The 19,966-nt window shown below is 32.2% G+C and overlaps 1 protein-coding gene across 7 annotated transcripts in view; it reads left to right on the top strand.

The window, feature by feature from the left end:
- EXOC2 (exocyst complex component 2) overlaps window positions 1-19,966 on the top strand; it is a 219,817-nt gene that overhangs the window by 78,871 nt on the left and 120,980 nt on the right. For 4 of the 7 annotated variants that reach the window (XM_074270394.1, XM_074270446.1, XM_074270410.1 and 1 more), the window contains exons 9-12: window positions 4,378-4,523; window positions 4,656-4,737; window positions 5,980-6,082; window positions 16,185-16,327. In XM_074270394.1, coding sequence (XP_074126495.1) covers window positions 4,378-4,523; window positions 4,656-4,737; window positions 5,980-6,082; window positions 16,185-16,327 — 474 coding nt within the window. The remainder of the gene's footprint in view (window positions 1-4,377; window positions 4,524-4,655; window positions 4,738-5,979; window positions 6,083-16,184; window positions 16,328-19,966) is intronic. The other 3 variants (XM_074270421.1, XM_074270438.1, XM_074270429.1) reach the window with 1 other exon arrangement.

Here is a 19,966-nt window from a genome sequence, read left to right on the forward strand (position 1 = left end):
ATTTTTGCTTTTCTAAGCCTGCAAATCTCAATTGCAAGTACATATGCTTACATTTTTAAAATACTCCTGCGTCTTCATCCTAAATCTTTCCAAACCTTCTCCTATATGTGATCGCCTCTTCCTTTAACTCCAGATTTCTTCTTCCCAAATTGAAGGAATTCATTGTTCCTGAAACCATGTCTGCCTCATTATCAATGCATTTCCAATTAACATTATAACTTTTTTATTTGTGTAAGTTATGAAAGTGAGGTCACGATTTTGAGCATTATTAACCCAGTCACAGCTATTTATTATTCCACAGTTCTAGACTACTCTTAACCACAGCTTCACAATACTGTGGATATAATGAAGATTAGGTGAGAATACATATTAGACAAGTATATTCCCAAAGTGAGAGGCACACTGCTTTAGAAAGCTTTGAGTTCCTTAGAATTCATAGATCTGCAAAACTTTTCAGTTGTCACTATGTACTACGTATACTAATTTATCAATTGCATATTACTTATACATGTAATACCCAACTGTCCTATCTTATTATTTGACTAAAAGAACATAATATTTCTTAAGCTAAATATGATTACCTCCCAAGTACTAATTATCATTATAATTTAATTTTTCCAAAAAAAAAGGGAGAAATTTAAAATTCTTTTAGGAAATTAAAAGAAAAACCCAACGATTCGTTGATTACAATCAATACCTGCTTGATACATGTCCATTTAAATACAGTTTAACTTTTTCACAATTAAAAATGTACCTCAGCTGACATGTAGATGTCTTTCAACTTTAATATTACTCTTTGTCATGTAACTTGTATTCTAGCCAAAATAAATTGTTCTTTATCTCCCATTCTCATGTTTTACATTTCAATATTTTTCCCTTTATTTCCATGCCAGTTCCCATTGCTGAAATTGGATTCCCTTTCTTTATCTTTTTCTCCTTCTCCTTCTATTAATGTCCATTCCTTTAAGGCCCCAACCCAAATATTACATCACTGAAAGAATTCTTCATCTTCTTCAGCTGAAAGTCTTCTCTCCAACCTCATTTTTTTTTTCATAATAGTTTGCTTGGACCTCTCAGAACATTTCAAACTATTGCATATTCAGTGTGTAATAATTATGCATATGTGTGTATATATATATATATGTATATATTTATAAAATCTACTTCCTACTCATCTATTCTCTTCTATCTTGCTGTGTTATTTGCTGCCTTTCCTTTTCCTTTTCTCTTTTCCTTTCTCTCTCTCTGTCATACATACACATTGAGTTTGAACTTGAAAGGAAGATCAGGCAATTATAACTTTATAGTTTATTTTTGAATTATTATCAGACCACATATTATGTTGTACATTGCTGCTAGAGAATCTTTTCTTGTTGCATATTCTGAGGTTTAATAAGGAAAAAAAAAAAAAACATCCCAAGACCCATTGCATTTGGTCCCTATATTTATTTGTTAGTCAGAACAACTACTTTTTTCTTACACCATAGCAGGTGCTTAGGAACTGTTGTTGAAGTAAATTTCAAAGGTCCATACTTCAACTAAGCTGCTGTGACTGCCTTTTGGTGGCTGGTACATTGCTGCTTCAGAATCTTATCCTGTTACATCTTATAAGCTCTGGAAAGAAAAGAAAAAAAAAATTCAAATACTACTTCAGTTGGTACCCTTATTTTTCTGTTACTCAGTAAGAATGACTTTTAAGGCTCTGTACTCTCACCTCTTTTTCATAAAGATAATAAGATGTTTATGTTCTGTCCTGAAACTCGTATAAGTAATTGTATATCTAACATTTGTAAATCATATATAACACTGGAATGCTCATTTGTTTGAAATTTTGAGTGAAAAAAGAAAAGCTTATTTCACCCTTGATGCTAACTGGTCTCCTTAACCTTGAGACCACAACTGTATATGGTCATACTCTATAATATTCTTCCATTTAGGAAGTTAAATTATACAAAATTCTTGGAGTAGTGCTTTAGTACTTAAATATTTAAGTCTTGCTTCTTTATTCTGAATTAGGAAAATTAAATGTTATATGAAATGATAGTGCACACAATTATTGAAAGTTTAGAAAAAGATAACATAAATATAAATTGTAATTTTGTTTTAACTTTTATTTTTAATAGAAAATATCCATTTGATTAATTTGTAGTGCTTATTTGGGAGAATTAAACACGCATTTTATATATACTTATATAGAAAAATGACTCTAAAATTAAATTTGTGCATGTTTAAATTGGTACCAAAAGTACACATCCATGTCTTTCTGAAATTCATGGAGCTTAATAAGGTGACATATACATATTTTCATTTTATATGCACATTTTTGATGCCTAAAGCAATGATGATAGTAATCTCATTCTTTATCTTTATCTATAGCATGTTGCACTTTTAAAAACACTGCACAAGCTATTCACTTTTTGATACTTTCGAGTTGAAATTGAAAACTTTTGAATAAAATATTTCATCTTTAATAGCATTCTTAAAATTCTCAAAGATATCAAGTGGTGTCATTATATTTATTGAGATAGAAAAACATAAGTGCACAAACATTTTCTCAGACAGTAACTTCTACTATTTTTTAAAAATTAGAATCTACTTTTAACTGGTGGCATTAATTTTTCATAGTTTTAGAGTTACAATTTTAAAAAATAACCTATCTCATTTTTCATTATACACATACATTGAACTGCTAATTGGACGATAATTTTAAATTAATTTTGTATTGTGGTTTCATTTCAAAGAAATTTCCCGTAGGTTTTAATTCTTCTGGCCAGAAATTATCCCCTAATTTTTTTTCTTTTAGTTTCCCTGTGGTTTGCAAAATGATTGTCAATGTTCAATATATTTTAATCTTTTAACTTTTGGTAACTTGGAAAATTAATTTAAAATTCATATTTTTCAAATTTTTACTTTATTACATTAAAATGCAGCTTATGAATTACCAGACTGTTTAATCTTTTCAAAAATAACTTCATTTAATAATCTCTTGTACTGTTTGAAATAGAATTCTTAATCCTTAAGGATGTTTAGTTTTATACTCAAAAGAAATTACTTTTATTTAAAAGAGAAAGAAGGAAAGAAAATCCATTCTACATATCTGCTCGTTTATGTGTTTACTATTCAAGAAATTTTTATATTGGAAAAAATCAATAAATAAGCACTTCATAATTTTCTCTTAAGGGAAAAACTTTACTCTGAACATATTTCACATATCTGTCTAGCCATTTTTATAAAATTGGAGAGTGGGGCAGAATGGCATGCATACATCTATCTATACATATGTATAAAAATCAGAATATTTTACATGAAATAGTGTGTGGTGAAAATGGCTGTCTTGACAAAACAAAGTTTTTATATCAGGCCTTTAAATTTTCAACAGAGTTTCAACATTATTTAGATAAAATAATTATTTTACAAAGACGACTTTTAACATGATCAGGCCACCCACAGTGTTGACTAGAGAATATGGCATGCATACCACCCAGTGAGACTGATGTAATTTTTTCATCTTTGCTTAAAGTATAGTCACTAGACCAGATAATGTAGAAAGTTTTGATAGGCAGTGATCAAACAAGCAAGAACAGTTTAACCTTTTCCCCCCTTTTCTTTGTAACTAATTAAAAATCATTCATAAGGTGAAAAATTTGAACTATTTCTGCAGAAAATAAATTTTACTTAGGATTTCTGATGAAGCAGTCCTTTCATTATTGTGATTCACACAATTATGAGATTTATTCAGCATAAGAATTGTATGATTCCCCATTATTTATTGAAATGGGAGGGAAAGCAGCTCTGCCAATTTTTAAAAAATAGTATTTTTCTTTAAAATTGTACATTAAATTGTAATAAATTAAGTAACTTGTATTTTGTGCCTTTTTCCTGGCATGAAATATTTTAAACAACATGTATATTTAATCCTTTGCTTGAAAGTCTCTTTTCTCTATTGCATTTAGTATTATACATCTACATATCAAAGTCATGGTATTTAATTGTTAAAGTTTTGCTGATATGCTAGAAAAGATATATTCTATGTTAATCAACTAACCTAAGAGTTTGAGATTAATTATAAAATGTAGAGTATTGGCTAAAATAAACTATAAGTTCACCATAGTGAAATTAAACATTTAGGTTTGGAAAATACAATTTTTAATTGTATGGAGCTTTTACCATGTTAAAGCTTAAGCAGTCAAGATTGAAATTGTATTTTAGTAAACTTTAACATATTCCCAATGTATCTGATTTCAAAAAAAAAATTAAAAAATAATATGTAACAGTGGTAATATACAGCATTTTGATTCCAAAGACTGAATGCATTTTCTGTTGATTAAAAGAAAATTTTCTTTTATATATTTTTTAAAATTGTTATTTTTAAAATAGGGGCAAGTAATACTGCTGATACATTGTTTCAAGAAGTCTTAGGCCGAAAGGACAAAGCGGATTCTACCAGAAATGCATTAAACGTTCTTCAGCGTTTTAAGTTTCTCTTCAATCTTCCTCTAAATATTGAAAGGAATATTCAAAAGGTAATATGTGTACATGTCATACACAGACCTATTTATATATTTTAAAGGCATGTTATTTATCCTTTTTCAAAAGCTTAATTAGATCTATTTTTATTGAGCTATACTGACAATCTCTAAAACATTATTTTAAAGGGTGATTATGATGTAGTCATTAATGACTATGAAAAAGCCAAGTCGCTCTTTGGGAAAACGGAGGTGCAAGTTTTCAAGAAATGTAAGAATTTGTTTATTACTTTTAGGTTTTCAGCTTTCCTTTTATAGGAAGAATGGGGAACTTATAATTCTGTAAAGAATGTTACATGTGTTTTAACTTGTGCAAAGAATGTTATATGTGTTTATTCGGTGCTCTCTTTAGAATTTGGAACAACTATTTTAAACAATAACTTGAGCAGAATTTCTAACTAGGGCATTTTATTAAGCTGTAGCATTATGGGAATCTTCAAGTGGGGTTTTTTGGGGGGGAGGGGAGAAGGTTATGATTATTCTTACTTAGGCAAACAGTTCTCTTCTATGTCTTAATACTTTAATTCTAAGATCAGCCATATTATTCTAGTGATTTCAGAACTACTAAGCAATAAATATAGAAATTGTGAACATATTCTTTCAAATGTTTGGATAGATATTGTTTAAATGATCCTTAGTACTTAGATTTTTTTCATTAAGCAAGCATTAAAGAAATAGATAATGTGTGCCTTAGGCTATGATTCTATGTGAACTAACTTTAAGTATGAAAAGTATCAGATTCATCATCTTTAAAAAAAAATTCATCTTGAATTTTGGGGCCAGATGGTAGAATATCTGTAGTTACAAGGAAGTGAAGTTCTATAATTAATTCTATCACTATGGAAATAATTTAATGTTATATTAATCATTTAATAGTTTTAGTATATTGTCAGAATGTGTTTACGTTATAATCATTTAAAGCTACAAGTACTTAGTGGTAAGAATGCAAATTCAAAATAATTGGTTAAACTTTCACAGAGCTTTGTCACTAAATAATAATAATAATAACCTATATATTTAAAACATTTTACAGTTTGCAAAGTGCTACCACATATGTTATCTGATCCTCATCACAGCTCTGTGAAGTGTGCAGGGAAAGTGGTTTTATTATTTTTCCCATTTTTCTGGGGAAAATGGGAAAGTTTTTCAGTTATGATTACTCTCAAAGAAAACCTTTTTACTGGTTGGCCTCAATCTTAGATACTTTATGACAAAAGTAAAACCACATTTCTTATTCCCCTCTTCAGAAAACCATGTGCTTCTAAGGATTCTCACCTTAAAAGCAAATTAAACTTTTTTTTTTTTTTAACTTAATCAAGAAAGTTCAATATGGTTCATAAGCTGTCTATATTAAATTATCTTTATTAAATTGATTGACACATAAAGACTTGGGAAAATGTGTTTCAAATTGCATTTCCCTGACGTTAACTTTTACCTTTTTTCTTTTTAATAGATTATGCTGAAGTAGAAACACGAATTGAAGACTTAAGAGAACTACTACTGGACAAATTGCTTGAGACTCCATCTACTCTACATGATCAAAAACGTTATATAAGGTGATTATTTCTAAAATACCTTAACTAGTTCTATGTGTTCATTGATAGAGATAGACATAAATACATCTGTGTCGTGGTGAGCATGGTGTCTGTACCCTGAAGCTAAGTTTAGAAGAATTAAGAGACAGATGTTTTCCTGAAATAGGGAACACTGGCAAGGAATCTTGCCCAGCTAATAAAAGTTGAAAGATTGTAGGGCCCTGCTGTAGTTTTCCACCTTTTGGAACATTTTATATTGTTAATTTGCTTTTTCCATATTTTATATCTTTATCCCACTTTTCCATTTGAGGATATACATATGTGCCTCACTTTTGAAGATGATAGGTCCCTACCAGTGTGAGAATAGAATGAGGCGGGCGACCTGGTGATATACCCTTCCTCCCTGAAATCCAACTCATTTGCATGTCATGGCATTACCTCCTGATGTTAGGGTCCTCTTGGAGGAGGAAAGACAAACATCAGCAACAACAGCTTTATGATCTCCATAGAGGCTTCCGGCATATAACTCAGCTGGTTCTGGGCACACCAGACAATTCTTCATACCACAGGAGTGTGCCATTGGTCACTGGTTGAAAAGCTTTTTTTTTTTTTTTTTTTTTTTTTTTTAAACAGAGAACAGACAACTTAATGCTTGCAAAAGGCTAATCTCAGAAAAGAAAACTCTTGTGGGTAATTGTTGTTTGTCCTTTGTTCTCGAAGACAAACATGACATCACGGAGGTGATGCCATGACATGAAAGTGAATTGGATTTAAATGAAGGAGGGCTGTGCAAGGTCACCTGGCCCACTTTCTCCTTCGGAGCCATCGGGGTACAGTGACTACATTTAGATCAGGATGACTGGAGATGGCCCTGATGCAGTGGAAGATCTTTTTAAGTTAAGATCTTTCTCAGGTCTTACTTTGATTTGGTCAATACCTATTTAGTGATTGAAGCTAGTTAAGAAAAGAATGCCCTCTTTTACCTAGCTGGAAGAAAATCTAAGAGGGTTTTGTTCAGGGTTTCTGAACAAAACAGAATTTTTTGCTGTTTATTTATATTGTTATTTATACCCACTCTGAGCCATCAAGGGGCTTGGCTTAGGAGCTGCTGTTAGCTAATTTATGAGAACCAGAATGATTTGGGTTTAAGACATGGTCTTTCAGAAAGAAATCACATAAACCCCAAGGTATTTTGCCAGGTGTCATTGATCAAAACTTGACATTCCTTAGGACAGAGGGAGAGGAAGAAGGGAGAGAGGGAAGGAAGGAAAGAACAGGAGAGAGCAGGAACAGGCTACATTGCCCAACTGGATCTGGCCAGTGGGATCTCCAATGGGGCAGCTCCTACTACTCACAAGTAGTTGGTTGTCCTTCCTTTTCAAAGAGGACCATGACATCAGAGAAGTGGTGCCATAATTTTTAGTGAGGGAGAGCTGTGTACCAGCCTCACTCTCTCTTCTGGAGCCTTCCATGTGGTAGTCAACCCAGAAAAAAGAATGTAACCCAATGGGAAATAAGGCTTCTACTTGGGGAGGGAGAGGATCTTTAACATAAGAAGATTAAGAGGAGTAAGTAAAAGACTTCAAAGGCAAACTTTTTTTTTTTTAAATAGCTTTTTATTTACAAGATACATGCATGGGTAATTTTTTAGCATCAACAATTGCAAAGCCTTTTGTTCCTCCTTTCCCCCACCCCTTTCCCTAAATGGCAGGTAGACCAATACCTGTTAAATATGTTATAGTATAAGTTAAATAAAATACATGTATACATGTAAAATACATGTCATACAGTTATTTTGCTGTACAAAAAGAATCGGACTTTGAAATAGTTTACAATTAGCCTATGAAGGAAATAAAAAATATAGGCAGCCAAAAATAGAGGGATTGGAAATTCTATGTAGTGGTTCATAATCATCTCCCAGAGTTCTTTTGCTGGGTGTAGCTGATTCAATTCATTACTGTTCCATTGGAACTGATTTGGTTCATCTCATTGTTGAAAATGGACACATCCATCAGAATTGATCATCATATAGTATTGTTGTTGAAGTATATAATGATCTCCGGTCCTGTTCATTTCATTCAGCATCAGTTCATGTAAGTCTCTCCAGGCCTTTCTGAAATCATCCTGCTGGTCATTTCTTACAGAACAATAATATTCTATAATATTCATGTGCCACAGTTTAGTCAGCCATTTTCCAATTGATGGGCATCCACTCAGTTTCCAATTTCTGGCCACTACAAAGAGGGCAAGGCAAACACTTCTAGTTGTAAATATAGAGACTATTAAAAAGGCATAAAATATGTTTATTTGTCAGTAATCATTTTTGTGCATTTTTTCTTGCTTGACATGAATGTTATGTGTATAAACTTACATCATTATGTCTTTCTGTTTGAGTTGTCACCCTGTATTTAACAGTTAATGAAACAATAAAAATGGAAAATCTTATCCTTCTTTCCCTGTCTGTCCTTCCTCCAACTTTCAAAATTAAATGTTACTTAGAACTGTGACTCTCTTATGGAAATTGCTCAATTTAAATTCATAAAATTTTAGATCTAGAAAGAGCCCTAAATATCATAGCTTCTTCACTTTTCATATAGATATGTAGATATATCTATAGTTTGGGAATATTTGCTCTAACATTTATAAATATGAAGACTGTTTTAATTTTCATATATCATAAATCAAAAAGTCTAAGGTATATCATTAATTGAGAATATATAGTTAAAGTAGATCAGCCTTATTCCAAATTGGGAAGTTGGTGAAATATTCCTGTTGTTGTGCTCTTCATTAATACTTTCATGTTAAATTATGAGGTTACCTTTCTCAAAGTTATTTTAAAGTTATAAAGCAAAAGCTGTCATGGGAATACCTCTCATGATAGAATTCTGTACACTGTGGAGTCTGGGTGAGTAATAAATATTGTTCTGGAAGCTAAAGCCTCTCATATCATTACTTAGATTTTTCTCTATATACTCCTTAGGCTGATCCCTGTGGCAAACAATTCATAGTCAGAAGGATATAACTTCGCATCTTACACACTTGACAAAAAGATGGAAAAACAAATTTTGTGTTTCTGTAAACCAAAAATAAAATATAAACTAGATGAATAATCTAATGAAATGCTTTGCTTTAGCAAAAGAATAAAGGATATGGGGGAATTTTTTTTTTTTTTACATTATCATAAAATAGGAAAAATTTACTGAACAAGGTTTTATTTTGTTTTTGTTTAAAAGTCTTTATACGTGAGGGAGATGCTTACTTTACTTTGACTTTTCAGATATAGTTTTATCCAATGGTAAGCTTGAACAGTATATATTTTAGTATTCAAAGATCATAGAAAGATGTACAAAGTACAAAGATCATAGCTCATTTGTTCCTTCTCTTCTGTAACTGGGCTATGGTCTATTTGGATGAAAGGAGTTCAGATCTACTGAAATAAAGAAATGAAAGAATACTGACATTATCTTTAGAAGACCCAGTTAAGTACCCCCAGTTCTTTCTAGGTACTGATTATCTCTCAGACCTGGGATTCTCTCCTTGTTATGTCACTTCATAACTTCCCTGCCTTCCTTTGGGTTTCAGTTTTCTTGTGTCTTAGTATTCTTCCTTTTTGATGATCTCTTCCTTGCCTAATTTCATGATAGGTCTTGTTCATAACCTACTTATTAGACCCGGAGTTGTTTGTGATCAAGGAGTATCTTTTTCCTTTCTTATTCCCAGTGCTAATACAGGACCTGGTACCCAGCAGATATTTAATAAATGCATCTAATAGATTATTTAGTTGTGACACTTATTTATTAGCCCTCTGATTTGCATGAGTTATTTTCCCTTTCTGGGCTTTATCTTTTAAACAGAGACACTGCAGTAGATGGTTTTTCTTTTTTTCTTTTTATTTATTTATTTTTATTTGAATTTTAATTTTCTCTAGTTAATATAAAAACATTTTCTTTTTTGATTATACACATGCATTCTTTTTTTAAAAAACATTTCCTTATGAATCATGTTGGGAGAGAAAAATCAGAAAAAAAGGGAAATACCACAAAAGAGAAAAAAAGTGAGCATGTGTTGATTTATATACATTCTCCATGGTTTTCTCTCTGGATGTGGATGCAGTTTTCCACCCAAAGTTCATTAAGATTGCCTTGGATCACTGAATGCTGAGAAGAACCAAGTCTATCATAGTTGATCATTGCACAATCTTGCTGTTACTATGTATAGTGTAGTTCTGGTTCTGCTTGTTTGACTCAGCATCAGTTTATGTAAATCTCTCCAGGCCTCCCTAAAATCATCCTGCTGGTCATTTCTTACAGAACAATAATATTCCATAGCATTCATATACCATAATTTATTTAGCCAGTCTCCAATTGATGGAGATCCACTCAGTTTCCAGTTCCTTGCCATCACAAAAAGAGCTGCCACAAACATTTTTGCACATGTGGGACCTTTTTTCTCCTTTAAAATATCTTTGGGTTATAAGCCCAGTAGTAACACTGCTGGATCAAAGGGCATGTACAATTTGATAGCCCTTTGGGCATAGTTCCAAATTGTTCTCCAGAAAGGTTGAATCAGTTCACAACTCCACCAACAATGGATTAGTGTCCCAGTTTTCCCGCATACCCTTCAACATTCATCATTATCTTTTCCTGTCAGGATTAGATGATTTTTTAAGGTATCTTACAACTCTAATATATAATTCTCTGCTTTCCAATTTGATTGTCCTTTGAAAAGCTCATCATATATATCTGCCAGGCAAGTTACATTTCTTTCTAGCATCTCTAATTAGTAGAGATGCTAGAAACATTTTATCAATATATGTATCTTTTCTAATGACTTTTGCAGTGAAAACGCCTTCCTACTTATAATAGTCAATTTACATTGACTAGAAAGTACACATGAATTATATATAAAAATATAGGTACCAATGCCAACTCTTAAGATTATAGCAAGTTTGACTTATACAGTTTCTTTTCCATTCTTTTCAATTATTGAAGTAGTTTTAACAAAAATGTGATTAATAAAAAAATCCTAGATTTAGGACTCAAAGAGACTATGAGAAAAAGGTCACCTAAACTGTTTTCCTCAATTTATGGATGAGGGGACTGAGGATCAGAGAGGTTAAGAAGTTGAGGTTGCTAGATGCCACACTGGATAGACAATTAAGTCTGAACACCTGAGATCAAATCCAGCCCCAGATATTTAATAGCTATATGGCCTTGGGCAAGTCACTGAGTTTGCCTCAATTTCCTTGACTGTAAAATGGAGAAAATAATAACAGCATCAACCTCTTAGAGTTGTTGTGAGAATCAGATGTGATAATAATGTTAATGTGTTTACCACAGAGCCTGACATATAGTAAGCACTAGATAATTGTTAGCTGTTCAAGTGATACAACTTGATATCAAGGAAAGCATTTATCAAGTACTTGCTGTGTGTTAAGAGTTTTATAAATACTATCAAGATAGTTCCTGCTCTCAAGCAGCTCACATTCTTATTGAAGGAGACAACACATAAAGGAGAACATATATTACTTTTCATGTTGGATAGAAAGGCCAGGTAATAGGTTCTTAAAGGAAAGAGATAGAGCCCTGAGTACCTCAAGGATCTGTGGAGCAGATGGTCCCCAACTCAAAGGAGAATAGGGTTGAAATAGTATGGGGTAAGGAATCTTTCCACAGAGGGAATGCTGTGGTGAAAGACTAGTGTTTGAGGGGAATTTAGCAATGAAACTTGGATTGAAGCAGTTTTTGATTTCCTCAAATGGCAGAAGGTATATGTTCTATGACTGGACAGGAAACTTGTCACCAGCTTGCATACATACATATCTGTCCAAAATCTATTTCAAATGAATCTAAGGTTATATCCATGTGCAGGGGCTTGAAGACACTTGGGGTCCTATACTAGATGCCATCTGAGTTAATCTTTAAAAAGAAAACAAAGAAAACCCTAGGAATTCTAAGCAGAACTGAAGAGGGAGTACTTTCGAAAAAGTGGAATACTTTGAAGGAACAGAGATTGCTATTAAAGAGTTACTTGTAAGGGGTAGCGAGAAAGACAATTTGGTTCCTCCATGTAATCTGTGGGACAGAAGAATCTCCCACAGCAAGAATCTCTTCTAAGAATGAATCTTATAAGGATAAAGTACTAAAGAATGTTCTGACCACATCAGACAACATCATCCGACCTAGAGTCAGACAGACTCATTTTTCTGAGTTCAGAAGTGGCCTCAGACATTTACTAGCTGTGTCAGTCATTTTACCCTGTTTGCCTCAGTTTCCTCATCTCTAAAATGAGGTGGAGAAGGGAATGGGAAATTGCTCCAGGATCTCTGCCAAGAAAACTCCAAATAGAGTCACCGAGTCAGACCCAACTGAAATGCCTAAATAACAACAAAAAATATGTTAAGGGGAATTATGTAATTATGCTACTAAACTAAGGTAACCTAGCCTATCGAAGACTGAGAAGTTTATATTTTCTCCTTTGAGCAATACAGATATCACAAGTTTTTCAATAAGGAAATGATATGGTCAGAATAGTCAATCAAAAAGAGTCTTCTTTGTCTAGGCATCTATGTTATTAGAAAGTATATTTTGGCTGTTGTGTTAAGGATAGGTTGTAGACAAGACCTGAGACCAGAAAACAGATTAGGAGGCTGTTAAAATATTCAAAGCAAGAGATATAAGAGGGAACTAATTAGTCTGATAGCAAGTAAGTAGAGGTATATGGTTGGATGTGAGTGAAGTTGTAGAGATAGAATTCTTATAGCATGTAGGTGATAAGAGAGAGGAAAAAGTGAAAGATTTTATACTTGAGAAGATATAATGGAAAAAATGCTCAACTTGGAGTCCAGAAGACAAGAGGTTCAAATTCTGCTTAGAACACTTATTTAGCTGAGGTACCAGGGGCAAATTTCTCCACACCTGAATTTTAGTTTCCACCCCTATAAATGATTGTGGTATCTATCTCATAGGATTGTTACAAAGATCAAATGAAATAATGAATATGAACTGCTTTATAAAATTTAAAACATGCTTTAAACATCAGTTATTGTTATATGTTGAACCTTGAAATTCTTGGGAATAATTATTGAATTAGTACCAGGTGGTTTTACTAGTAGTCACAGCATTAAGAGTGATTCATGGGATTAAGGTTTAAAATATCTTTGTTTTCTTTTTCTTTACACAACTGAGCAATGTTTGGCATGATTCAAACTAAAATAGCTAGTATTCTCTTGTACTTGTTCACCAGAGTATTTAATAATAAACTTAACTGCTTATTTAAATTACCCTCACTGTACATAAGTAAGTGTATGCTAGTAATTAGCTTACTAGAAAATTTTGGGCAAGGAGCAAATTTTCCTGTTTTTCAAGCCAATACAGACCCACCCCGAGCAGTTATTAAAAATTGTGTCTGGAAATAAAATTAAATCTAAAAAGCAGGTGAAGAAAAGAAAATTGGAACAACTAACCAATTTTTTTCCTCCCATTTATTCTTTAAAACTGTCTTTTTAAAGCAATATTTGATTTGGATTTATAGTTTTTAAATAAATCCTATATGTACCCAGACATATTGTCAGGATCATATCAAAGATAGCCAACCTTCCATTCCCCCCAAAATAGATGTTTCAAAACATTAAAACTAAATTCTCTTAAAAAACAAATTTATTTTAAAAATTTTAAGTATATTTTATGGTTTCTGCTATAAAAAGTCTTGTTTTTTGGATTTCAAGCATGTTGATGAATATTTACTGAGAGGTTCAGGTAGATTATGCCAAAAATGAAGTTGTATTTTGATATAATGGAAAGAGTTTTAGCCTTATTATCAAAAGAAACTTTTATTCAGATCCTGTTTCTGACACTTCTTAGTGGTCTCAACTTTGACAAATCAGTCACCTAACGTCTGTAAACTTTAATGTCTTCATTTGTGGTAAGGATCCAAAGATATAATGAATAGAAAACATATTTTAAACTTTAATGGGCTTTATAAACATTATTATTAATCTTACTATTCTAGTTTTTTTTCAGTGGGACATGGATAGATATAGCAGGCACAAATCAATATCTTGCTATTATTACCGTATATTGAAAGTTCTATAAGCTGCTTCAGTTGAATATTATCATTAATACTAATATGTTATTGTTGTTTTTAGAATGAAAAATAAAGGTAATAAGTATTAAGCAACATAATTGTAGAGAAAAGAAATCATTTAAATTTCTATAGTAGTTCTTTGCTTTTTCTTTCTTTCTTTCTTTTTTTTTTTTTTTTTTTAGTTTTAAAAATAAAAGTAAATTGTTTAATTACAAAGAAAACAATTAAGGAATGGAGCTGTTAACAACCAATTCATAGACAATTGGAAGACTGTTGCTATGCAGAGTAAATAATACTGTTTTCCTAATCTGTGTTATTTAGTAATTTTAGTCCTGTCTAAATCTTCATGACCCCATTTGGGGTTTTATTGGCAAAGATATTGGAATGGTTTGCCATTTCCTTATCTAGCTCCTTTTATGGATGAGGAAAATAAGGCAAATAGGATTAAGTGATTTGTCACAAAATTAGTAAGTATCTGAGACCACTGAAGAAGATGTCTTCCTACACTGCAATACCTAGTTGCCTTTTTCTAATCTAGATTCAGCAGAATGCCATTGGGGCAAAATACAGTATCCATGAGGAAAACTATCATTTTCAAATGGGGAAATAAAACCACTTTGAGGAAAGACAGGGGAAACCCCAAAAATCAATGTATTACTCTTTTAATATTGGGGGTAGAGGGTCAAGAAAGGTAACATGGCAAGACCTGGCTAAAAGAGAAAAAGATCAAAATGGATTTTGAAAGTCAGGGGTTATTTATAATGTGCATTCTTTAAACTTGAATTTTCTTTTTTTTCTTTTTTTTTTGTGGATGGGTTACAGACTGATTTTTTTTTCCATATATGTAAAAAATTTCAGATGAGTCTTAATGTATTTTTATTGTACTACTTGATTTTTTCATTCCAAAGAGTTTTCTTAATATTTTGTTATTTTCTTAGTGAAGATAACAGTTTAGTTTTTTAAAATCTCCAGACACATTCTTTTATATAACCTGAGTTACAAGGAATGTCTGAAGCTGGATTTAAACTCAGGTCTTCTAGATTTCTAAGTTTAGTGCTCTCCGGGGGCAGCTAGGTGGCGCAGTGGATAGAGCACTAGCCTTGAATTCAGGAGGACCTGAGTTCAAATTTATTCTCAGACACTTAACACTTACTAGCTGTGTGACCCTGGGCAAGTCACTTAACCCCAGCCTCAGGGGGGAAAAAAAAAAAAAGTTTAGTGCTCTCCAATTTATCACCTAGCTGTCTCCTCTTGCCATCAATACCAACCACATCTAACGTATTAAGATGGTAAAGTAATCTGTTTTCTGACTTGTAATCTTAGGAGGTTGTTCTCAAAGGTCTCTAAGATTCCTTCCAGCTCTAGTCTAGATATATTATCCACTGTGACTTAGGATTTTTCTAGTCTTAACTTAAGCTGTTTCTTGGCATTCACTGAGAACTTTAAAGATACAGAATTGTGGCCACAGAATCACTCCATTTTTCAAAGAACCTTTGAAATTCTGAGTTGCCTATAGGTATTGAGAGTAGTGATTTAAAAAAAAAAACAAAATAGTAAAACAGTGCCATCTAATGGCAGCTATATTTATGCTTTTCTAAGATAAGGAGAAGCAAAAGGTTTCCCCCTATCTTCTCCAGTGATTCCCAGTTTTGTATAAGACAGCTTAAAATTTACTGACTATTACTAAAGAATAAACATTCTTTTATCTGAAATTAAATATAAAAATGTTTTTACCCCTATTATAGAAAACTGAACTAGATTCCCCTGTTAGTCTCCTTTCTAGAATTTTGGCCCTTTTTGGCTAGATTTCTTCTCCATAATTGTATGAGAGAAATTTTTAAAATGTTTAATTTATTGCATTAAACTGAAATTATTAAAAATTAGGAAATATTATATCAGTGATTTATTATTCCAGACTTTGTTTTTCTTTATAAATCTTAAAAAAAAAAAAAAAAAAAGTTTTTGTTGTCCCATCTATCCTGGTTTTTCTTGATATCAGAATTCTAACCTATGTATATCTTGTTTTTTCCTTTTTCAGATATCTTTCCGACCTCCATGCTGATGGAGACCCTTCTTGGCAGTGTATTGGAGCACAGCATAAATGGATCCTTCAACTCATGCACAGTTGCAAAGAGAGTTATGTAAAAGACTTAAAAAGCAAGTATATTCCTTCTGCAGTTAGTAAGTTAATTCAGTGGTATCCATTGAGTAGTATTCAGAATGCTTAAATATTGAAGAGATAATTTTCCAGTTTTAGCATCATTGAAGTTTCTTCTGCCCAAGCTATTTTTTTTTGCTTAGCTCTTGTACTAAAGGATAAATAAGAAAATGGAAGATAAAAAAGTGAAACCTAAATTTGTTAAATATTGTGACTTAACTCTGATAAAGGTATAATAAAAAACTGATACTTAAGTTCAAAATTAGATTTTAAGTAAGTTCATGAAGCCTATATCATTACCTTCTTTTATTATAGATAATGAAAAGCTAGAGACAGACTGGGTTTTTTGGCAGAATAGAGTGATGGGATTGGAACCTCCCAACACACCTACTAGTTATGAGAACATGAAGAAATGCTTAACTTTATTATGAAGCTTAGTGCCATGCTCATTATTGTGAGCAATGTAAATAAGCACGATATATAGCAACTTTTTTCAAAAAGCTTGCCATAAAATGTTTGGCTTAACCACAATTAATTGAAAATTATTCTATTCTAATTATTTTTAGAGAGCAATTAAAGTTTACAGAATAAAACTTTCATGCCAATTAATGGAAACAAACATTCTTTATAAGACAAAGTCTATCCTTCAGCTTTAATACTAATCTCATATATTTATCCCCCAAAGTTAGATTAGTTAATATGGATACTTGACCTTTATTTACATTCTTTTATTATCCCTTCAATATCAGTACTTCTGATGTCAGCAGAAAGAACCTTCTGTTTTTTTGGGGGGGGACTAAAGATAGCTTTCTAACCATAATTTTTATTTCCTTAGAAATTGGCTTATAAATTTTATATATTTATAAATTGTGTTTTATAATAAGAAAAAAAGAGAAATGCTAGTGGTCAAAGCTCCTCACCAAAATCCTGTACCTCCTAATAGCATGGAACCCTCTGGTTCTTAAAGGGTGTTCTAACAGAGTACAGGTTATAGCAGCTATGCCTTAACAAACTGGAAGGACTTCAAGGACAAGCTTTAAGACAAGCCATATAACTGATATTTAGAGATCAGCTTGGCTGTGTTCCATGTTATTATATGAGTGGTGGCCATCAAGGGAACAAATTATTTTGTTTACATGTCATGGGAAATTATCTACTAATTCTAAGTTTGTGGTCTATACTGGTGGAAAGAAGAATATACAGTAATGAAATCATATATCCTTGAAGTTTTCAAATATGGGATAGGCATTGTACTCATTGTTGAGGAAGTTGCAAAGCTAAGCCAGTTATTCATCATTTATTAAGTGTCTACTTTGTTCTAGACACTATACTAGGGCTGAGAGAGGGAAAAGATAGTCCTTGCCCTCAAAGAGCTCAAAATCTAACAGAAGAGACAACGTGCAAGCAACTTCATAAAACAAGTTCTATATAGGGTAACTAGGAAATAATATTCAGAGAGAAGAGAAAGAATACTATTCCCCAAGAGGGATGAGGAAAGACTTCTTATAGAAGGTGAGATTTGAAGTTGTATTTGAAGGAAACCAAGCAATACAGGAAACAGAGAGGAGGAAGGAGAACATTCCTGCATCAGAGAAAGCTAGTGAAAATGCCTGTAGCAGGAGATGATGGACTATTTATTCGAGGAAGAGAAAGAAGATCAGTATCATTGAATTGGGAAGTACTTGTTGGGATGTAAAGTATAAGAAGACTAGAAAGGAGTCTGGTTATGAAAGGCTTTGGACAACAAGTAGAGGGATTTGTTTTTGATTCTGAAGGTAATAGTGATCTATTGGAATTTATTGCATAGGGCAGATGACATATTTAGAACTGTATTTTATAAAAGTCACTTGGAGGCTTAATAGAGGATGGATTGGAATGAAAAAGAAGACAGTGTACAATGGAACTGGTTCACTAAGGATTTAGGATGGGGAAAGGAGGAGAATATAGCTAGTATAAAGATGATTGATGACTTGGGAGGTTGAGGGATCTGACATTATGGATGAAGAGTGAAATTTGGTATTAGAAATCAGGAGATAGAGAAAGAAAACTAATAGATTATGATCAGATAGAGGAATTTCAGAGTTCATGAACATGAAAGTAGTGAATTTTTGGGTGATGGCAGAATTGAGGTATGATCATCTTTGTTTGTGACTAAGATGAAATGGAGGAGTATGTCACAAGAAATGAGTAGACAGCAGCTAAAGATAAGGGTATTTGAGGTAGTATCATATGAGGGCAGTAATTGGAAAGGAGAATTTATAAATTGTATTTTATAAGACAATTTATAAATTGTGAGCCAAGTACTGAAGTAATTTTAGGAAGGAAGGAGAATATCTTGAACGTCTATAGATAATAGCTATCTGGGTTTTAATTGGGTGATAGATGTGAATTGTGTAGACTTTTAAAGGAGTAAAAGTTACTAAATGATATATATGGGACCATGGTAATGAGAAGCAAGAAGTATTCCAACTTCAGGGGTCTCTACCAATACTGTGGAGGAAGATGAAAGTGTAGCCTTTGTTGGAAAGGATGAACAGGGAAGCTATGTCAATCAGAAGGGAGCCAGGTCTCAGCAATAGCCAGAAGGAGGAAAGGATAGGAAAGGAAAAGATTTAAAATGAAAGCAAAATAAATAAATATGGTCTCTGCCTTCAAACAGCTAAAAGAGTAATTGGCATGGTAAGAGATTTGTTCATTTATTTAATCATTCCTTTATTCAACAAACAAGTGTTAAATGCTAAGTATACAGAGTTAATTGTGCTAGGCTCTGGTGAAAATGCAGAGATAAATAAGATATGATCCTTTCCCACAAGGATTTTATAATTTAGTCAAAAGAAACATATTATATGCATAGATAAATATAATACAAAATATAATCAATAACTATATAAAAGAAAAGGTTATATAATCAGTGAGGGATCTGGACCCAGAAGATATGCACACAAATAATTATTATACTTATGTACATAAAATAAATTTTTTAAAAAGAATACCATGACAGTTTCAAGAAGGTAGAAATCATTTCTGCACTGATTAGGAAAGGAAGGAAAGACAGTAATAGAGAAGGCTTCATGCAGGAAATTGCATTTGAGCTAATTTAAAGAATAGACCTTTTGAGCACTGATACTAGTAGAATGTAAAGAATATGCCTAAAGCTTCAAAAAGTACCAAACCCTTAATTTTTCATATAAGGATATACAGTCATTAAGTGATGTGCCTAATATCAAATAATTATCAAGTTAGGGCTTGGACCTAATCTAATTATCTTCTATCACAGTATACTGCCTCTTCTTCACCATGTACCCTCTTTTAATTGCATAAATTTAGAATTGAGACTTTCTTTTGGTCCTTCAGGACATTTTTATCACTTCAGTCCTGTGATACATAGCAGGAGAGTCAGTCATAGAAAAAAATAATAATTAGAATTTTTGCATACAAAATCCATGCAAAATAACATTTAATTAGATTAATAAAGCAGATATATACAAACACAGGAGCTAATAATTTCCTAAATTAAAGTAACTGAAATTATCCAAACTAGATCCAAATATCTGCTCTATTTTTACGCACAAAAACTAGATACTTTAATACAGTGAGATGAATGATATTGGAGAAATTCCATATAGATCTAGTTTCTATAGATAATAGTAACAGCTTATATT

Source organism: Sminthopsis crassicaudata, chromosome 1 (genome assembly GCF_048593235.1).
Source record: "Sminthopsis crassicaudata isolate SCR6 chromosome 1, ASM4859323v1, whole genome shotgun sequence".
In the NCBI taxonomy this organism is placed as follows: Eukaryota; Metazoa; Chordata; class Mammalia; order Dasyuromorphia; family Dasyuridae; genus Sminthopsis; species Sminthopsis crassicaudata.